The 19,271-nt window shown below is 58.9% G+C and overlaps 1 protein-coding gene across 2 annotated transcripts; it reads left to right on the plus strand.

The window, feature by feature from the left end:
- The first annotated feature begins 1,167 nt into the window (after positions 1-1,167).
- Positions 1,168-19,049, plus strand: NECTIN4 (nectin cell adhesion molecule 4). Of its 2 annotated transcripts, XM_034667275.1 has the most exons (9): positions 1,169-2,255; positions 11,057-11,416; positions 12,902-13,192; positions 14,579-14,699; positions 15,612-15,760; positions 15,998-16,154; positions 16,561-16,636; positions 16,986-17,060; positions 17,338-19,049. In XM_034667275.1, exons 1-9 carry the CDS (start codon positions 2,180-2,182, stop codon positions 17,557-17,559), a joined length of 1,527 nt encoding a protein of 508 aa, XP_034523166.1. In that variant the 5' UTR covers positions 1,169-2,179; the 3' UTR covers positions 17,560-19,049. The 2 variants fall into 2 exon arrangements, with proteins under 2 accessions (XP_034523167.1, XP_034523166.1); XM_034667276.1 differs by lacking the exon at positions 16,986-17,060 and having other exon boundaries at positions 1,168-2,255.
- Positions 19,050-19,271: the final 222 nt, after the last annotated feature.

Raw genomic sequence — 19,271 nt, forward strand, 5'->3', positions numbered from 1 at the left:
TGGCCCTACTCCACCCCTGCCACAGAGGATCTCAAAGCGGCATCGGGGTGAGGCTGCTCCTTTGGCACAGGCGGGGACCTGCGTCCTGAGGAGGGGAAGGGGTTTGCCAAGGTGGAGGTGGAGAGAACTGGGGAGTTTGGGCATCTGGCCTGGGCCTGGAGGCCACCCCTGACCTGCTGGAAATAGCCCTCGAAGAAGAGGTCACTACATGGTCACTGCTGACAGCTGGACCTAGACCAGCGTGGGGGTCATGGTCTAGAGGTGGGGCAAGAGTCCGGGTGATGGCCCAGGGCCAGGAGAGTCGGGATCTCCCCTTTACTGACCCTCCTGGGCCACCCTTTCCATGCTGACATCCATTCACTCACCAATTCACGCCGTCGACAAAACTGTGCTCAGTGCCCACTCAGTGCTGCGAGCTGACCTAGCAGGGGTGACGGAGACGAGGTCATAAAACAATCCTGGCATTCCGGCTCTGGTCCCGTCCCTCAGCTTCACATTTGCCGAGTCCCTGGCACACAGCAGGCTCCGATCCATGCTTCGTGAACTGAAGCTTACATTTAGTTAAGGAGATAAGATGTGCACAGATTATGGGTACACAAGCTATAATAAAGGGACTAGCAGAGGCTGGGGGAGAACAGAGGGAGATTCTCTTTGGGTGGGAGGAGTTGAGAAAGCTTCGTGGAAGATGTGGCATTTGAGGTCAGCTTTGAAAGATGAATACGATTTTGACAGAGTTGGGGGTGTGGGCTGTGGGTTGTGGGAAATAGTCCCATGAGATGACCCTCCCTTACTGCTCTCGAGTCCTCCTTCCTGCCTCCAGCCAGACAAAAGGGTCCTGCTGCAAAGCTTAACCTGTATTTTCTTTTCTCATGTTTCATTCCGTATTTACCTGTTTTTTTTTAGCCCCAGTCTGTCTGTGAGCTTGTCCCTCCCCTTCCCCCAGTTTTCAGAGAGTTCAGAGCCTGCCCCCTTCCTCTGGCTGTCCCAGATTGGCCAGTAAGGTTTTGTATGACTTGGGGTGACATTTTATGCACGTGGTCTTACGAGTGTGAGTATACTTACAAGGATACAGGGACAGAGTGTTTGAAATGAAGATTACCCTTGCAAAGTCCAGACATGTGCTCTCGTCCCGTGACCATAGGATAAAAGGGTAAAAGGAACCATGGAGAGTTGTGCTGATGCACTTTTGGGACTCCTGGCCAGGTAACAGGGAGGTGCTGAAGCTGAGAGAGGGTTCCACGAGGGAGATCAGGAATCTGTGGGGCTAATTTCTCGGTCAGTCCTTAGGGTTCTCCTATAGATGGTGGGATCCAGGAGGGTGTCCCTTAAGCTCCTTCGCTGGGGTCATTGAACTAGATCCCTGTCTCAGGATGGAGATGTCCAAGCAAACCGTGTTACTGTCAAAACTGTGTGTCCTCCAGCAAGCCCGTTCCCCTCTCTGGGCCTTTCTTCTCTTCTGAAGAATGAGGTCTATGGGCCAGTACTGTACTTCTCAGTTCTGCTCTTCTCTGATTCTCAGCTTCAAAGCTGAGCCCCTCCAGGAGATTGGGGAACTTGGCAAGGCCCTGGGGAGGCAGCAAGGCTGGCTGGGGTGTGGGATGCTTGGGTTCCTTTCCACCTACAAGGGCCTTGCCCCTGTTCCTCCTGGCCCGGTGCCTCCCACTTTGAGCCACCCTCGGCCTTCTTCTACCCCGCCCCCCGGCCTCTCCCTTCCCAACGCCTTCCATGCTGCCAGGTAAAGCCTGCAGCTGAAGATGGGATCCCCCCGCCAGGTCCTTCCCTCCTTCCCTCCCTCCTTGGCGCCCATCAGCCAGCCCAGGCCGTGGGGGCGGTGGCTGCTGAGTCTCCGTGCCAGGCCCAACCCCCGGAGACGCACCTGTTCTGACCTGCTGAGCAGGTTCCCAGGTTTCTGCCGTCGTTGTTGGCCACAGCGTGGGAAGCAGCTCTGGGGGAGCTCGGAGCTCCCGACCACGGCTTTTTGGGGGTAGCTCTACCTGGGTGGGCAGAGGGGGCCTGGGTCCCCTAGCAGAGACCCCAGAGGGACAGGCAGGGGTGGCCGTGCCTGAGGACTCCGTGATCTCCTGCCTCTTGGGTCGGTGCCCTCTCCAGCTCTAGAGCCGGCTCCCAGGGAGAACTCGGTGGAACTTCAGAAACACTGGGTAGCTCTGCCTTCTGACCGATGCCCCTGTCCCTGGGAGCCGAGATGTGGGGGCCCGAGGCCCTGCTGCTGCTGCTGCTGCTGGCATCATTTACAGGTAGGACTTGCCTGAACCATCAGGACCCTTGCTTCTGAGGCCAAGCCAGCACACACACATACACACACACGCACACACATACACACACGCACTGACACGCACACACACACGCACACACATACACACGCACGCACTGACACACGCACGCACTGACACGCGCACACATAAACATTCTCTTTCCCTTGACTCTGGACCGAGGAACCGATCTCTCTCTCCCACCCCCGCTGCCCGTAGTGCCCCCAGAAGAGTCAGGGTCCCTCTTCCGCTTCGTGCCCTCTTTCAGCCCCAGGCCGTGTCACTATGTCTGGGGTCCCCGACCACGCCTGCCACAGCCTTGCCTAAGCCACAGCTGCCTCTGGGGGAAAAGACGTGCTGACCCCGGGGAAGGTGAGCAGGGGGTGGAGCAGGTGGGTACCCTCTCACCCCAGGGCTTCCTGGAGGCTCCTTCGCCACCCCCCAGGCTCCAAAACTGCTGAGCGGTGCTGGGCTGACTCAGGGCTGAGCTGGTTTTAGCAGCCATCAGGGTGCAGGAAGCCTGATGCCCAGAGAGCGGACGGGGCATTCCTGTTTCCTCCTCCCCTCTCTGTGATGTCCTAGAGTACCTACCGAGACTGGAGTGCCTGCTGGGAGAACACTGGGGAGGAGGAAACTCTTCACGCTGGCCCCTCTCTTTCCCTGGGCACACTATTAAGTGGTCAGGTGGGCGTGATACTTAGATGAGTGGGGGTCTAGGGTAGGATAACTTCTCAATAGGGTGTGGCCTCCTTTTGTTTATTCCGTCCCCTTATTTTCTTGACTAGATGCCTTATGTCACTCTTGCCTAATGCGTATAAATTACAGGAATTTATAATCTTCGGAGTGGGAGAGAGAGAGAGAGAGTGTGTGTGTGTGTGTGTGTGTGTGTGTGTGTGTCTATGCCTGTGTGTGCACAGTGAGACCACAGTGGGATTCCCTAGGCTGTTTACAGGGTAATGAGTGACTGAGGAATCTTTGTCCTCGGAAGACAGAGCCCTATCTGGATCGGCCCAGGCACAGTTGCAAGGGGGTCTCCTGTCCAGCATCGCCCAGCACTGATTCCCCTCTCTGGCCCCAGCTGAAGCTGTGCGGAGAATGGGGCAGAGATGTGTGGGTGGGCGGGCACTGCTCTTGCTCTGATCCTACAGGGGGAAGGATGGAAGGGTCGTGGGCCAGTCTCCAATCACAGGATACTGAGCTCCAGCCCCTGCCCACCCCCCACCCCCGTCTCAATTCCTATTTTCCAGACAACCCTCCACACTTGCTCCGGCCCAGAGGGTGGGGTCTGGTCCCTGGGGCCAGGGAACTTGGCAGCCACTTTTCTGTGGGATCTACCCACCCCTGAAGAATGGAGCCCTGGGGTCTCAGGACATGGAAGGGGTCAGAGAGGCCACTGCTCTAACTGCCTCATTTTACAGGTGGAAAAACTGAGAGAGATAGGTAGGCAAGTGACATCTTAAGGTTACTCCATGTTGGGGGCACCTGGGTGGCTCAGTCGGTTAAGCGTCAGACTCTTGATTTCAGCTCAGATCATGATCTCAGGGTCGTGAGATCAAGGCCCGGCGTTGGGCTCTGCATTGGGATCACACTGGGCATAGAGTCTGCTTAAGATTCTCTCTCTCTCTCTCTCTCTCTCTCTCCCTCTGCCCCTCCCCCACCCACTGCTCGAGCGTGCGCTCCCTCTCTCTCTCTCTCTCTCTCCACCTCAAAAAAAAAAAGATTACTAGTGTTAGAAGTACAACCAGGGTGAGTGTCCTGGTGTCCCAACCCTTGCCCATTAAAGGCTGGTACATCGGGGTGCAGCCGGGGTACTAGGTGCTGGAGACGCAGTGGGGACAAGACATGGTCCCTGCCTTCTTTTTCCAGGACACAAAGCTGTTCTTGCTAAGAGAAGCCCAGGGAAGGGGAGAGGAGGCCTCCCGTAGTTAGGGCGTCACCCTGACCTTGCCCACTGCCTGATGGACAGGTGCCATGGCTTACCCCAGGTCGCACCCTGCTGTGGCTGCTGGGACCCGTGCACAGCTGTGGGGTGCTCTGAGGCCTGGCGCTCGCTTCCCAGCACCAGTTCCCAGCCTGATGGCCCCCTCCACTGCCACCCCCCACTCTGGCTTCTCTGTGTGTACGGCCCTGGGAAGCAGGACTGTTTTTGTCTCTGAAAAGCCTTGGACTGGAAGTCAGGAGCCTTGCATTCTGGCCCCTTTCTGCTATTAATTTGCGAGGTTACCTTGGGCAGCTAAGAGTGTGGACTTCAGCAGACCAGGAGGTAGGACCTGACCATCTCCATGGGCCTTCCAGCCCGGCAGTCCTATTGCTGGGTGACTGTCCAGCCCCTGACGGAGGGCAGGGTGCTGGGTGCTGGAAGAGGTGGTCAGTGTGGTTGTGGTGATAGCAGGGGAAAGGTCCTGGCCCATCTCTCAGTGGGGACCAAGGGTGGCTGTACCCTGGATTCTGCCTTCTGCTCCTGCCCTGGCACAAATCAGTGCACCCCCCTATCCCCAACTCCTGGGCCATTAGAGCTCTGAGCCCCAGGGCCCTGCCCCACCCCTGACGGGGAGAGGAGCCCAGGCTTGGGAGGCGCCTGACACCACAGCTCTTTGTCTCTCCTTAATGGGATGAGTTTCCGGGTGAGGTCCCCTCCCTTCTCCCTCCCCCATCTCCTGCCCTGGGGCTGAGGGGCCCAAATCTACAGACACCCCTCCCAGGTACGATGCTAGTTTCTAGCTCTTTGTCTGGGCCCAACTGGGTCCTGTAGGACCAGAGGGTGAGGGCTTCCCTGAATTCTGTGGTCTGCCCCCCAAGGATTAGGATCAGCTTTCTACCTGAGGTTAGTTTCCTAGAAAGGGAGGGGCTCCATCCCTGCTTTTCTACTCCTGTTTACAGAGGGGGACAGGCCCTCTCCTGCAGGACCTACCCAAACCCAGGAAAGCCAGAAAGGGGGACAGGCTTCCCCACCCAAGGTGGCGGGGACTAGGAGAATCCCAGGGAAGCCCTGTGGCCCCAGTGACCTTGGCGCCACCCTAGTGTTTCAGGGGGGCAAAGGGGACCCCAGCTACAGAGATGGCAATGAGGAGTTTGCCACAGAGCCCACGGTCCCAGCTTCTAGAGCACAGTGTTGGGGCCCTGGAGCCCTCCAGGCTGAGGGGGACAGCCACCGTAGGGAGCAGGCCTCGTGAGGAGAGGAGGCCCTGACTTTCTGGCCCCCACAACTTCCCCGAGCACTGACCAAAGGCTAGCCAAGAGAAGGGCTGAGAGTGGGGTGAGGAGCTGAATCAGGAGGGAAAGGAAGAGAGGAGCCCAGGCTGGATCTGAAAACTGAATCTAACATGAAGGTCGAAGGTCAAGTTCAGAGCTGGGGGCCTGTGAAGGAGGTGGGGTTGATCCGTCTTTCACTGGGACTGGGAGCCTCTGGCCTCATGAGCTTTTCCCACAGCTTGCTGGCCAACCTTTCCCCACTTGCCTTTAAAACTGGTGTGCCCTGAGAGCTGGGTTGAGGCGATGATTTGGGGTGGGGCAGAGCTGGCCCCCACTTTGGGGGGGTTGGCTGGCAGGATTTCGGGCGGGGGGGGTGGCTAAGATCTCAGGAGTTTGGGAGAAGCCGAATTCTGGGTCTCCCACCCACAGTGTGGCTGTTGTGGTGACTCAGCCAGGCTCAGACTCTGGCTCCGGGGGGGTTTAGGGGACTTATCTGTGCTGGGAGCTGTGTCTGGGCCAGAGCCGGGCTGCCTCAAGGCCTGTCCTCCTGCATTGTTCTCGCCTCCCTTTGGGATTGGTGTGGCCCCCCTCCCCAGACACTAATCTGTGGGTGGGCACTTTGCCCGGGTTGGGAAGCTCTCACTAAGCTGGGGGGCTTAGGACAATGGGGGCTAAGTGAGGGACGGGGATGAAGGCAGAAGGAGAATCTCCTGGCTTTCAGAGTTCCTTAGCACTCCAAGGCCAAGGCTATGGGGGGAAGGGTGGAAGAAAACGGGCTCGCAGCTTGTCGATGCCACCTGTCCTGAATGGGGGGCTTCGGGGCTCCTCCCAGGTCCTTTCTTACCCCGAAATCTCCCACATCTTCCAGCTCAGTCTGGTAGAGGCCGCTGCTGTGGGGTGAGGGGAGGCAAGAGTTAACAAAGGAGAATAAGCCCCCCCCAGCTTGGACCCCTCCCCTTAGCCCTAGGCCAGTTGCCCCCCTTCCCACCAAACCCACACCAGACAGCCCCTACCCCAGGCCTGGAGCTGGAGCTGGTTTTTCTGGTGGTGGCAGCAGCAGAGGCCTGACAGATTCCCAGGGAGAGGCCTCCTGGGGGGCCAGAGGCGCTAGGGGGGCCCCGGGCGGGGGGGAGTGGTGAGAAGGGTGGGAGTCCTTCTAGTAGGAACCTGAGGAGCAAGGGTAGGGTGAGCTTTTGTTTTGTTCTGCCGGGGAGCCCTGGATGGCAATTTCCCATCACCTGGAGGGACAGTGACCTCATCCCGGGTACCTACCTCCACCTGAGATGGATCTGCCCTCAAGTCTGGGGTGAGGTGGGGAGGGGTGCCTGGCGACACTCCAGCTGGGACGCAGGGGCAAAGGCACAGAGCCACACAGCACTGACCAAGGGCAGCTGGGGCAGACAGACATGTGGCAGCCCAGAGACACCGACATCAAAACATTTACTCTGTGTCCGGCGTCCCGCGGGCCGGGATCGCGCACCGTGCACGCGGGCACGTGAGACGCACACGCTCACACGCACGCGCCCCTGCGTGGATCCTCTCTCCCGACGCGGATGAGCACCTCCACTTCCCTAAGGATAGGACGTGAGCGCGTACAGGTGCGAAACACTCCCCAGTTCAAGCAAGGAGCCGGCCTCCCTTGTGAGCCCAGCCCTGAGCGCTGCGAGGCCCTGTCCGGAAGAGGTCCTAGGTTCAGACTTGGAAGCTCACACCGACTCCCTCCCTCCCTCCTCCTCACAGACCCTCCTCTAGGCCCAGTGCGTACCCCTCTCTGCACCACCAGGGGTACTGATGGAGAAAGGCCCCTCCTAAAGGGCAACCTCCTTCCCCAAAGACACTGTGATCGGTGGCTGCCAGCCTCAGTGTCCCCTTCTGAGATCAGAGTCCGGGCCTCACCCCAGAGGAAAGCTGGGACCCAGGCCCAGCGTGGCGGGGTGGGGGGGGGAGCAGGCGGCCAACCCAGGCCCAGAACAGAGGGCCTGTCTGGGAGCGGGCGGGGTACACAGAGGGCAGGGCCCCAAAGAGGGGGCCTGGCCAGGGGTGGGGGAGGCTGAGGGCAGGGATCCCGTCTGGCCAGTTGGGCCTGTTCTTCCCCTTGCGCAAGGTGGTGGCTGGTGGCGGCTGTGGCTAGGCGGGCTGTTGTGCAGCAGCATCTGAATCACGGCTCCTGACCAGCGTCCTGGTGCTCCCGGGAGGAGGGGTGGGGACGGTCAGAGGGAGGAATGCCCAGCCAGCAGAGTCCACGGGCCTCAGCAAACAATTTGCTGCAGAAGGTTCCGTGGGCTTGGCCCGGCCTGGCAACTACCTGCCCGCAGGGTGACCTCACCAGACAGGCGGTGTGTCTCCTTTGCTCTGGTGACATCATCATGCTGACGCCGGGCAGGCACTGGGTGGGGGAGAGGAGGAGGAGGCAGTCCTGGCCTGCCCTGGCCTGGAAGTCGGGGCTTATGGGTCCAGTTAGCCCAGGCCAGGGATTCTAGGGCCCAAGTTCTCTCTTCCTTCTGTTGGCAGCCTGTGCATACGTGCATGCATGTGCGTGTGTGTGCGTGTGTGCGTGTGTGTGTGTGTGTGCATGAACTGGAGAAAGGTGCTGCCCCCAGCTGAGATGCTACCGCCGAATAGTGGATTTAGGACCGTGGGGGGCTGTGGGAGAGGTCCTGAAGGGACTCTCCTCTTCTCCTGGGTGCGTCATCCTGCAAAGCTTGGGCTTGTGCCTGGGGAGTGGGGATCTCACAGGGAGGGACGTGGAGGATTGCGACTCAGGCATATGCCTGTTGTGCCCTGAAGAAGGTATAGGTCGGGGAAAACGTGGGGGATTAGTTGTAATGTAGGGATAGGGATGGAAACTATGCCCTCTGACATTGTCCCAGAAACAGTCTTTAGGAAGGTCTGAGCGTCCCGGTGGTGCAGGGCTGGGGAGCCGTGGGCCCACAGACACCAGCGTCTGAAGCAGAGGATGTGCGGGGAGGGATGAGCCCCGATCTCAAGCCCACCTCCAGCCCCTCCTCTGCAGCCCTGCTCCCTCCAGCGCCAGGAGGAGGTGTCTGGGAGGGGTGCGGGTAGTTAGCTGGACTCCCAGGCTGGGCTGGGTGGGACCAAGACCAGCTTAGGCAGGTCAGGGCCCTGGTATCTGGCCCTGCAGGTCTGTCCCGTCCTGTTCAGGTCCTCCCAACAGCATCTTCCCTCCTTCCACCCCTCCTAGCAAGGCCCTGGGACCCCCTTCCCCGGGCCCGGGCTCTGCCTCCCTGGAACCCCCTGGCCCACTCTAGGGGCCTTCCCCATCCCGCTCCATAACTGCCCCCTCCGTCCACGCCTTTCTCCCCATGTGCCGTCAGTCCGGAGCTGCTCCCTTGGCAGGGAACCCAAGGAGCCAGCCTACCCTGCCTCCGCCCCTGGTTGCCATGCCAACCCCCTCCCTGTCTGCCCAGCCCAAGCAAAGATTCATTCCTCTTCCTTCTACCCTTTCCTTCTTCTCCCTCTCTCTCTCTCTCTCTCTCTCTCATTCATTCATTCAGTCAGTAAAACGTATCGGGCACCAATTACACACCAAGAATGCTGACCACATGCCACTGAACACTAAATCAGAAACCGGGTTTCCCTGTGTGATGTGAGACCCAGTTTCTACTCTCAGGGAGCTCTGTCTGGTGTGGGGAGCAGACAAGAAAAGAGCGAACGCCATCGGGGATAAAGTAAGATGGTGAGGTGAGAGCAGGGCGCTAGGGCAGAAGAGGGGAAGGGCACCTCACCCTGCCCGAGGTGGAGGTGGGGAGGGGTGGGGGAGGGAGGACTCTGGAGGAAGTGATGTCTAAGCGGAGTCCTAAAGGATGACTGGGAGTTACCCAGACAGTGATGAGTACGAGCTCCCAGACATAGGGAGGAGGGCCTTCCAGGAGGGGCACAGTGTGAGCGAGGCGTCTGCTTGCTGGCCAGAGGCAGGGGCCCTGCTCTTCTGGGGCTGTGCACTTGCCGGGTGTCCGTTCCAAGGCAAGGAGCTCTTGCCATCCCAGAGGGAGCCCTCACTCCGCCCCCAGCCCTACGCTTCCCACGCTTTATTCCACGGCTCCACATTTATTTCTTCCTGACCCTGAGCTTCCCCAGGCCCTGCCTCCCTCCTAAGTCACTCATCCCAGAAACCCAGGATTTGTCTGTCGTTTGTCTTTCGTCTCTCCTTCTGGTCAGTGATCAAATCCTGCCAAGTCTCCCCCAGGGCTGTCTCCTTCCTCCCCGTCCCACAGCACGAAGGGTCCCTAGCGAGTCTCGGGTCTTCGGGGTCCCTACTTTCTAGTCGGAGGACACGTCCCCACTGGCCCCTCACTGCCGTGATTCCCCATGACTTCCTTTGCCTGGTGTGGAAGGCCCGGCCTCGTGTCCCACGCCTGCTCAACACACACCCTCTGCCTTAGGTGCGTCCTTCCCTCTCTGCTTCCTGAACCAGCCAGCCTCTCCACCTCTCGGGTTTGCCCACCCTGGCCCCTCACCTGGAATCCCCTTCCGGGTCTCTTCCCCTCCAGGTCCTACCCAGCTCCTGCATGAGGCCCTCCCGCAGGACTCAGGTCCCCAGTGACTGTCCCATCCCACAGCCAGCCTGCCACACACCACTGAGCACTAAATCCGAGACCGTCACACCTTTCCGTGTTTGTCCGCAAATGTATTGCTTCCTCCTGACCAGATTTCAGGTTCCATGAGAGCAAGGAAGGGATCCTTCTTTGAAAAGGAGGGGACACGAGAGCTACCCTGGGGCGCTCTGTTACTGATCTTCGTTGACCCACGTCGCACTCGCCTTTCCTCGCTGGTCCCTTTCTCTGCTCCTTTGCGTCTGGCTCCCCATCGGACCGTCATCGCTGTGTGTCTGCCCTGACCTCATTTCTCTGGGCCTCTGACCTGGGGTCTGTCTTCAGTGACTTGCTCATTCCTGTCTCTGAGCCTCGGTTCGTGCCATTCCTCCCACATGGATACCTTCTTCTCTCTGGGAATCCAGGTCTCTCATCTTCAAGCCATGAAAAGAATGTTCTGAAGGGCCTCTTGGGATGGACCCTTCCCACACTACACGCCCCATCCTAGACGCCAACTGTTTTCGACCCCTGCCTTGGCTCCTGGCCACACCTCCTGAAAGCATTCACTTCCCTGCCCCACCCCCCTTGGTAGGTTGAACCTTCTGTGACAGTTTATCCCTGGCTTCCCCGGTCTTTGTGTGCCTAAAATCCATTTCCCCGGAAAGGACCGTGAACTCCCTGAGGGCAGAGGCTGGGTGTCTCTTCTGGTTAGAGCCTCCCACCTCACAATTGCCCTGGACACAGTCCTGGGCTGGGAGAGGGTGTGACTCTTGCAGCCCGCGACCTGGTGGCCTAAGGCAAGCACTTCCTGTCTCTGGGTCTCAGTTTCCTCATCTGTTAAATGGTGATAATGACGCCCACCTCTTGGGAAGGTTTTGTGCATCTAATGAGGTAATGGACGAAATACTTGGCAGGCAGAAAGTGCCCCAGGAGTTCTGGTGGCCTTCGCTGTCATCATGCATAAGTGTCCCCGCACCCCCACCCCCACCCCCGGGTTCTGCGGCACCCCTAATATTGGCCCCTCCTGTCCGCCCCCTGCAGGCCGGTGCCGGCCGGGCGAGCTGGAGACCGCGGACCTGGTGACGGTGGTGCTGGGCCAGGACGCCAAGCTGCCCTGCTTCTACCGCGGGGACCCCAGCGAGCAGGTGGGGCAGGTGGCCTGGGCTCGGGTGGACGCGGGCGAGGGGCCCCGGGAGCTGGCGCTGCTGCACTTCCAATACGGGCTGCACGTGGGCGAGGCCTACGAGGGCCGCGTGGAGCAGCCGCCGCCCCCACGGAGCCCCCTGGACGGCTCGGTGCTTCTGCGCAACGCGGTGCAGGCGGATGAGGGCGAGTACGAGTGCCGCGTCAGCACCTTCCCCGCCGGCAGCTTCCAGGCGCGGCTGCGGCTCCGCGTGCTGGGTAAGTGGGGCCGCCGGCTGTGGTTGGGGGGTGCTGCGTGTGCAGGGGCCCCGGGCTGCGTTCGGGCCTTCGAAGGCAGAAGCGGGGTGGACGCAGAGATGGGGTCTGCAGAAATGCACGGCCGGAGGAGAGCCCAAATAAGAGGGGAGGAAGGGCCTGCAAGGTTGAGGGAGTCTCCTCCAGGCCATCCTTCCACCCAGTCTAGGAATTCTCCCCAGGTGACCTCAACAGCTTGCTACCTACAGCTCTGTCAGCCTTGGGGAAGAGTCCATTTATTAGAACGTTCTGAACGTCCCACCTTGGTCACTTTGACCCTCCGAAGCAATGTGGCCCAGGCTCATTCTGTCTTCTGCACCCCAGCCTTCAAAGGGCTGAGGATCTTTGTCATTCCCACCCCACCCCCTCTTCTGGAAGCTACACTGGCTAGTTTCTGCAGCAGTTCTCCCGAAAGCACTCATTCACAGCCTCGCTCGCCATCCTGGGTTCCATGGTTTTAAAACATGGGCTGAGATATGGACACGGGGCCCCAGCTCTGACCAGCCTGGCTGATACCTTTCTTGACCTGGACCTTCTGTGAATGTGGTTGGATTGGAAATCACAGTCACTTTTAAACCATTGCTTTGCACTGTGGGCTCTCGTGGTCCATGGATGCCCCAGACCTGTGGTCTAGTGAAGTGTTTTCCTTTCTGTGCTTGAGCTGGTCATGTTAGGAAGATAAAAAAATAAATAAATAAAGGCCTTTAGTTTCCCTTTATCCACATGGAACTTTGTAACACTAGCCTTGGGGGTGAAAATCCTGAGGGTGAATCTAGGCTTCGTCCCCTTACAGCTGATGGTCTGGGACAAATCATTTAGCCTTCCCAAACTTCAGTTTCCTCTCTTGTAAAACAGGGGTAATGATCCCTACTTTGCTGGTCTGTTGACGGGATTAAGTGAAATAACATTTATAAAGTGTTTAGCACAATACCTGGCACATAGTAAGGGCTTTACCAGGTGGTGGCTGTGATTATTAGGATATAGATGCTGTCTGGTTAGTTTTTTATTTACTTCATTATGTTTTTTTTTTTTTAAAGATTTTATTTATTTATTTGACAGAGAGAGACAGCCAGCGAGAGAGGGAACAAGCAGGGGGAGGGGGAGAGGAAGAAGCAGGCTCATAGCGGAAGAGCCTGATGTGGGGCTCGATCCCACAAAGCCGGGATCACGCCCTGAGCTGAAGGCAGACGCTTAACCGCTGTGCCACCCATGTGCCCCAACTTCATTATGTTTAATAAAAAATGATCCATGCTCATGGTAAAAAAAAATCAAACAATAGAGAAAGGTACAAAGTCAGCTGAAATTCTACCACTCATCTGGTGTCTATGTTGGTGAAATAAGAGAAGAAAAAGAGCCTGAAAATGTTTGCCTGTGTAAGACTGAGCTGGGACAGGGCACGGCCTCCTCATGGGTGTGCTGACCGTGACCCCTGCCTCCCACCACCTGCAGTGCCTCCCCTGCCCTCATTGAACCCCGGGCCAGCGCTAGAAGAGGGCCAGGGCCTGACGCTGGCAGCCTCCTGCACGGCAGAAGGCAGCCCAGCCCCCAGCGTGACCTGGGACACGGAGGTCAAGGGCACAGCATCCAGCCGCGCCTTCAAGCACTCCCGCTCAGCGGCTGTCACTTCAGAGTTCCACCTGGTGCCCAGCCGCAGCATGAATGGGCAGCCGCTCACCTGCGTGGTGTCCCACCCTGGCCTGCTCCAGGACCAGAGGATCACCCACGTCCTCCAAGTGGCCTGTGAGTACTTGGATCTTGGTCAGAGAGACCCTGAGCCACCCCCGTGTGGCCAGGCTGGATCCCCAAGGCCCCCTTGTATGGCCGAGAGAGCTCTAGTGCAAAGGTAGACGACCAGGACCCCATCACAGGTGACCTTAGCAGGTCGCTCAGACCCCTCTGACCTTCTGACCTTTAGTGTCCTCCTGTTTACAAAGGAGATTGCCCTGCTGCACAGGGCTGGTGGGAGAATCGGTTATGAACATGGGATTGAAAGCACTTTTTTTTTTTTTTAATTTTATTTATTTGACAGAGAGACAGCCAGCGAGAGAGGGAACACAAGCAGGGGGAGTGGGAGAGGAGGAAGCAGGCTCATAGCGGAGGAGCCTGATGTGGGGCTCGATCCCAGAACTCCGGGATCACGCCCTGAGCTGAAGGCAGACGCTTAACGACTGCGCCACCCAGGCGCCCCTGAAAGCACTTTTTGAGGGGCGCCTGGGTGGCTCAGTCGTGGGGCGTCTGCCTTCGGCTCAGGGCGTGATCCCGGCATTCTGGGATCGAGCTCCACATCAGGCTCCTCCGCTATGAGCCTGCTTCCTTCCTCTCCCACTCCCCCTGCTTGTGTTCCCTCTCTGCTGGCTGTCTCTATCTCTGTCAAATAAATAAATAAAATTAAAAAAAAAAGCACTTTTTGAAATACCCGAAGACAGACAGGCTTGCCGAGGACTGCCAGCCCCACTGCTTGGCCCTCGTGCTGGTTGGAGAAGCCCTACTTCTGTTACTTACCGGCTGTTATTCAGTCTTGTCCGTCTGCATTGTCCCCAGCCGCGGAAGGAGTATAATTAGATGAACTTTACAGGGTTCTGATGGGAAATAGAAGCCACGACGGCCGAGCATCTCACACAAGGCCTCGTGCATTACATGGTGCTCAGTAAGCGGTAAAGATTTCCTGGCATTAAACCCAGAGCCTCTTCGGGCATAGGCCTCTTTTCTATTCGTACTGACCCAGCATTGGCACAAAGTAGGTCCTCAGTAAATGATTGTTAATGAAACGTGTGAATGAGTAGGATTGTTAAGCCTTTGGAGACTCAGGGAGCCTTTGCGCACCTGTTCTGTGACTCTTACTCCTCTCGCAGCCACAGGGGATTCAGAAAAGATGTGAACCTTTCCTGAGGGACTTAGAGGGACTTAGAGGCTCCTTGCCCAGATCAATGAATGTGGACTCTGAGCTCAGAGGGGAAGGGAGCCGAGCAGCAAGGACCCAGCAAGGATGGGCTGGGCTTGGTTCAGCGGTAGAGAAGGACAGAGAAACAGAGAAGGGGGAGGGCAGGAGTCCTTCGAGGAGCTGATCAGGAACAGCATGATTAAAAGCCTCATCCCCCTTCTTTCTCCTCCCACCTCCCACTCCAGTCCTCGCTGAGGCCTCTGTGAGGGGCCTTGAAGACCAAAAGCTGTGGCAGGTCGGCAGAGAAGGAGCTACGCTCAAGTGCTTGAGTGAAGGGCACCCCCCTCCCTCGTACAACTGGACACGGTAAGGGCCTGGCCCCCGGGGGAGGGCCTAGCACCGGACCGGGGCCCTGCCCTCGCAGGACCCCCGTGTACTCCTTATGGGCTGGGACAATATCTCCTGAACCCCAAATAAATCGGGGCACATGCTCAGACCTATGCAAGAATCTGCATGGTCACCAAAGACTATTACTGACTTGCCCCAGGGAGTTTACGGTACGTGGTCACTGGTAGGGAATAAGCCAGTAGGTCCTCGGTTTTTTCCCCCGACTTTAAAATTATGAAATATAATACAGTATTTAAATATTAGCATTTTATGTATTTATGGGAGTGCCGAAAGTAGATGAGACAAAAAGATTCAGCTGGCTGTAACCTCTCTTAAACCGACACTGTGACCACCCCCGCTTCGTGGATGCCTCCGCCGGATCGGAGATGTCCGGGGCCTCAGGGAGGGGTCGGGTGCACGTGTGTGAGCCCCCGACAGGCGTGTGCTCATATGTGAGCGGCTGAGCCGTACATGTGACCTCGCGCCTCGGGCTCTGTTCTCACACCCTGCCGTGCAACATCACGGGTGTCGGGCCGTGCGGTCACATTTTCCAAGTGTATCTGAGCCCAGATAGGAAAGGGGTGTCCCGTTGTGTGGACCTCATATCACGCTGGCCTGGTACCCGGCGCTGGATGACGTGATGCCTGTGGGAGCCGGTGGGATGGCACGCGTGTGGATCTGCCCCGGGTGTGTGTGGGGGGTGCCCGGGTCAGGCTGGGCGGCAGGGAGAAGGGACCTCTGCCTGGACCTGCCCCGGGGAGGGAGGGGCACCGTGGGAACAGCCAGCGGCTCTGGGTGACGTCATGGGGGAGGGAGGTGGAGAGCTGCCTGGGCATGTCGGGTGGTGGCAGCCTCTGCGCCTCCGCCCGCCCCAGCTTCCCTGTCCTCCAGGTTGGACGGGCCTCTGCCCAGCGGGGTCCGAGCGGAAGGGGACACGCTGGGCTTTCCTCCGCTGACCACGGAGCACAGTGGCATCTACGTGTGCCACGTCAGCAATGAGCTCTCCTCCAGGGACTCTCAGGTCACCGTGGATGTTCTCGGTAAGCAGCAGGGCAGACGTGGGGGCCTGGGCCCAGGGCTTGGAGGGGCACTAGCAAGCGAGACGGAAAGGGGGAATTGGGGGAGTGCTGATTCGGAGGGGCGGGACTGCACGTACCTTGCTGAGGGTCAAGCAGAGGAGGGGTTTGGGATGTGTTGGTGGGGACCAGGTGGCAGGGTTTGCTGGGGTGGGTCAGGGATCTGAGCACGCCCCTCAGACGGAGGCCTGTGTCCCGCAGACCCTCAGGATGCCCCAGGGAAGCAGGTGGACCTGGTGTCAGCCTCTGTGGTGGTCGTGGGCGTGATCGCCGCGCTCCTGTTCTGCCTACTGGTGGTGGTGGTGGTGCTCATGTCCCGATACCATCGGCGCAAAGCTCAGCAGATGACCCAGAAATAGTGAGTACAAGCTGCTCCTGGGCGGGCAGAGCTGAGCTGGGAGCAAAGATGACGTGAGCGGGAGGTGGGGGCCACGACTAGGAGCGGATGGACCGGAGGTGGGCAGAGTCCTTCGGCGAGTGAGAAGGGCTTGCTCCACAGCTGAATGGGGAGAACCGGACTGCTGAGTGAGGGTCAGATCCACATGCCCGGGTATCACCAGGTACACACACTCGAACACTGTACACATGCGCGTGTGCGCGCGCGCACACACACACACCCCGCCACCTGCAGCCACTCTCACGCTTGCGGGGACAGCACAGTGCCCGGCCCCTCCAGCCCGGTCTCACACAAGCTTGGCCGAAGCTAGGCCCACCTGGGGAGGCCGCTACTACCCTCAGCGGCTAATGGGGCGGGTCTTTCCTAGCGAGGAGGAGCTGACCCTGACCAGGGAGAACTCTATCCGGAGGCTGCATTCCCATCACACGGACCCCAGGAGCCAGGTGTGTGCCAAGGTTGGGTGCATTCCCGGGCCGGGGGGGGGGTCCCTCTGCAGAACAGGAGCACAGCCTTCCACCAGGTCTGGCCCCTGATTCGCAGCTGGGGCTGAGGGTGGAGTTGGGGGCACAGCTGCTTTGGGTCCGTGGGGCTCCTCCGCCTGGCTCCCTTTAGCACGGGCCTGGGGGCTGCTCTGGGAAGCCACCATCAGCCCTGGTTCCAGGGCGGGGCTGGGTGGGGGGCTGAGGACGTCTGCATCAAGGAGAATGAACGGACAGGTGGGGCTGGGGGAGAGGGGAGGAGGGAGGAGGCGGAGCCCTGTTCTGACTCCTCCCCCGTGTCCGGGCCCCACAGCCGGAGGAGAGTGTAGGGCTGAGAGCCGAGGGCCACCCTGATAGTCTCAAGGACAACAGTAGCTGCTCTGTGATGGTGAGGCCCCCGGCCCCACCGGTGTCCCTACCAGTCTCCTCAGGCCCCTCTCCTTATCCCAGATGTGGCGGCCAGTGGCCCCGCACCATTCCCCATGTCTCAGCCCTGGCATCTCTGCTGTGCCTTCGTTCTCTGGCTGTCCCACCCCATGCCTGACACTTGCTCCCGGCCCCCAGCTCCGAGCCCCTGAGCTTGCACGTGACCTGACCCAACTGGCCCCCGTCCTGTCTGGCTGCCCTGCCTTGGTTCCTGACCTCCCTCTGCCCTTGGTCTCCAGAGTGAAGAGCCGGAGGGCCGGAGTTATTCCACGCTGACCACGGTGAGGGAGATTGAAACGCAGACGGAACTGCTGTCTCCGGGCTCTGGGCGGGCAGAGGAGGAAGATCGGGATGAAGGCATCAAACAAGCCATGAACCATTTTGTTCAAGAGAATGGGACCCTGCGGGCCAAACCCACGGGCAATGGCATCTACATCAACGGGCGGGGGCATCTGGTCTGACCCAGGCCTGCCTCCCTCCCCTGAACCTGGCTCCTTCTGCTGACCTGGGGAATTTCTGCTCATCACGGGGGGCCCTCCCTCCACATCTTATCTCTTGAGGAAGATGCTCCCCGTGTCCCACTGACTGCTCGACCTTTCCTCCAGCCCTTCTGTTCGACAATGGGAGCTTCTGCTGGTCGAGTCCTCCCCGCCCCCCTTGTGTGTGCGTGTGTGTGCGTGTGTGTGCGCGTGCGTGTGCATGTGTGCGTGTGTGTGTGTAGGGGCACCCGTGCCCGTGCTGCACATCGTGCTGTCAGAGTCAGGTGCACTGTGATGGGCTTGGCTTGTGTATGGCGTGGCTGTGTGACCCCTACCCGGAAGCACAGGTTATCTCTTCAGACCCCAGAGCAGTATTAATGATGCAGAGGTTGGAGGTGAGAGGTGGAGACTGTGGGTCAGACCCCGGTGTGCAGGCATAGCTGGAACTGGATTCTGGCCTCCTGAGTTGGGGAGCCGGGCTCCCACCACTTGGGAGCTGAGGGGCGAACGTGAAGCAGCTGGCCCAGGGGTCTGCTGGGGACTAGCACCCCTCCGGGAGAAGCCCTTGGCCCTCTGGTGGCCTCTGGTGGCCTCTGGGCCTTGCTGCGTGTGCGTATTTTCTATAAATCAACCTGCTGGGGGAGTGTCTTTAAGGAATACTGCTCCGAATACTTTTAATAGAAGAAACAAATCTTTAAAAAAAACAAAAAAAACACAACTTTTGATTTAGCTGGATCTTTGTTATTAGTTGGTTTGTTTAGCGTGAGGCCAGCTTGCAGGGGAAGTCGGCAAAGCTGGACCCCGCTCAGACCCCGGCAGGGGTTTGTGCCTGTGCTCCTTCTAAGGTGCTCCTTCTAAGGCCCTTCACTGTAGGCAGGCTCTTGGGACGGGGCCTGGTGCTGTGCAGTCTGAGTTGGGGCGTGAGCCCCTGGGTCCCTGGCAGGAGGACGGGGTGGGGTCCTTGGCCCTTCCCCTGGCCGCCTCTCTCCTCCTAGCTGCATCCGCAGTTGTCTGTGGTCCCTTGGGGGGGGTTGCGGGGTCTGGGTGACAAGGGCTCCTGGCTTGGTTGTGGTGTAGGGGAGACAGGGTAGTGATTACAGCCCAAGGGAGGGGGAGTTTGGGTGGGGTGAAGGAGCTACTGGGGTCAAGAATGTCTCCTTTCCCCCACGGGCCTCGGGGTCACTAATCTGGGGCTTTTCTGGAAGTTTCTTGGGTCTGGGCTGGGGTTAGATACGGTGCATTTTTGCCTGGCCCACCTGAACACACTCAGCCAGAATGCCCAAACCCTACTCGGCCTGAAATCTGCTAGATTTCTGGACCAATGGAGAGACGGCATCCCCTGCTCCCCAGCCAGCCCAGGACTTTGAATGTGGAGCCCAAAGATTGGGGTCCTCGTCTGTACATTTTGTGTAAATATGTGCATATTTGTACATAAAATGGTATTCTGTTTTTAAATAAACAGATAAAAGCTGTTCTGCCTGGTTCCTCTCTTGCCCCTGGGCTGTGTAAGCCCTGAACAACTCAGTGCTCTCTCAGCACCATCCTCCCCGGGGCCCCAAGTAGGGAAGGAGCTAAGATGCCTGTGGCTGGGAGGTGAAGGGGAGAGAAATGCCCTCTGCTCCCTCCGAGAGCTCCCGGGTAGGCCCACAGAGCGAAAAGCTCCTTTCCGCACAGCCAGCGCCTTCGTGTCGGAG

The sequence above is a fragment of the Ailuropoda melanoleuca genome, chromosome 8, assembly GCF_002007445.2.
Source record: "Ailuropoda melanoleuca isolate Jingjing chromosome 8, ASM200744v2, whole genome shotgun sequence".
Classification (NCBI taxonomy): Eukaryota; Metazoa; Chordata; class Mammalia; order Carnivora; family Ursidae; genus Ailuropoda; species Ailuropoda melanoleuca.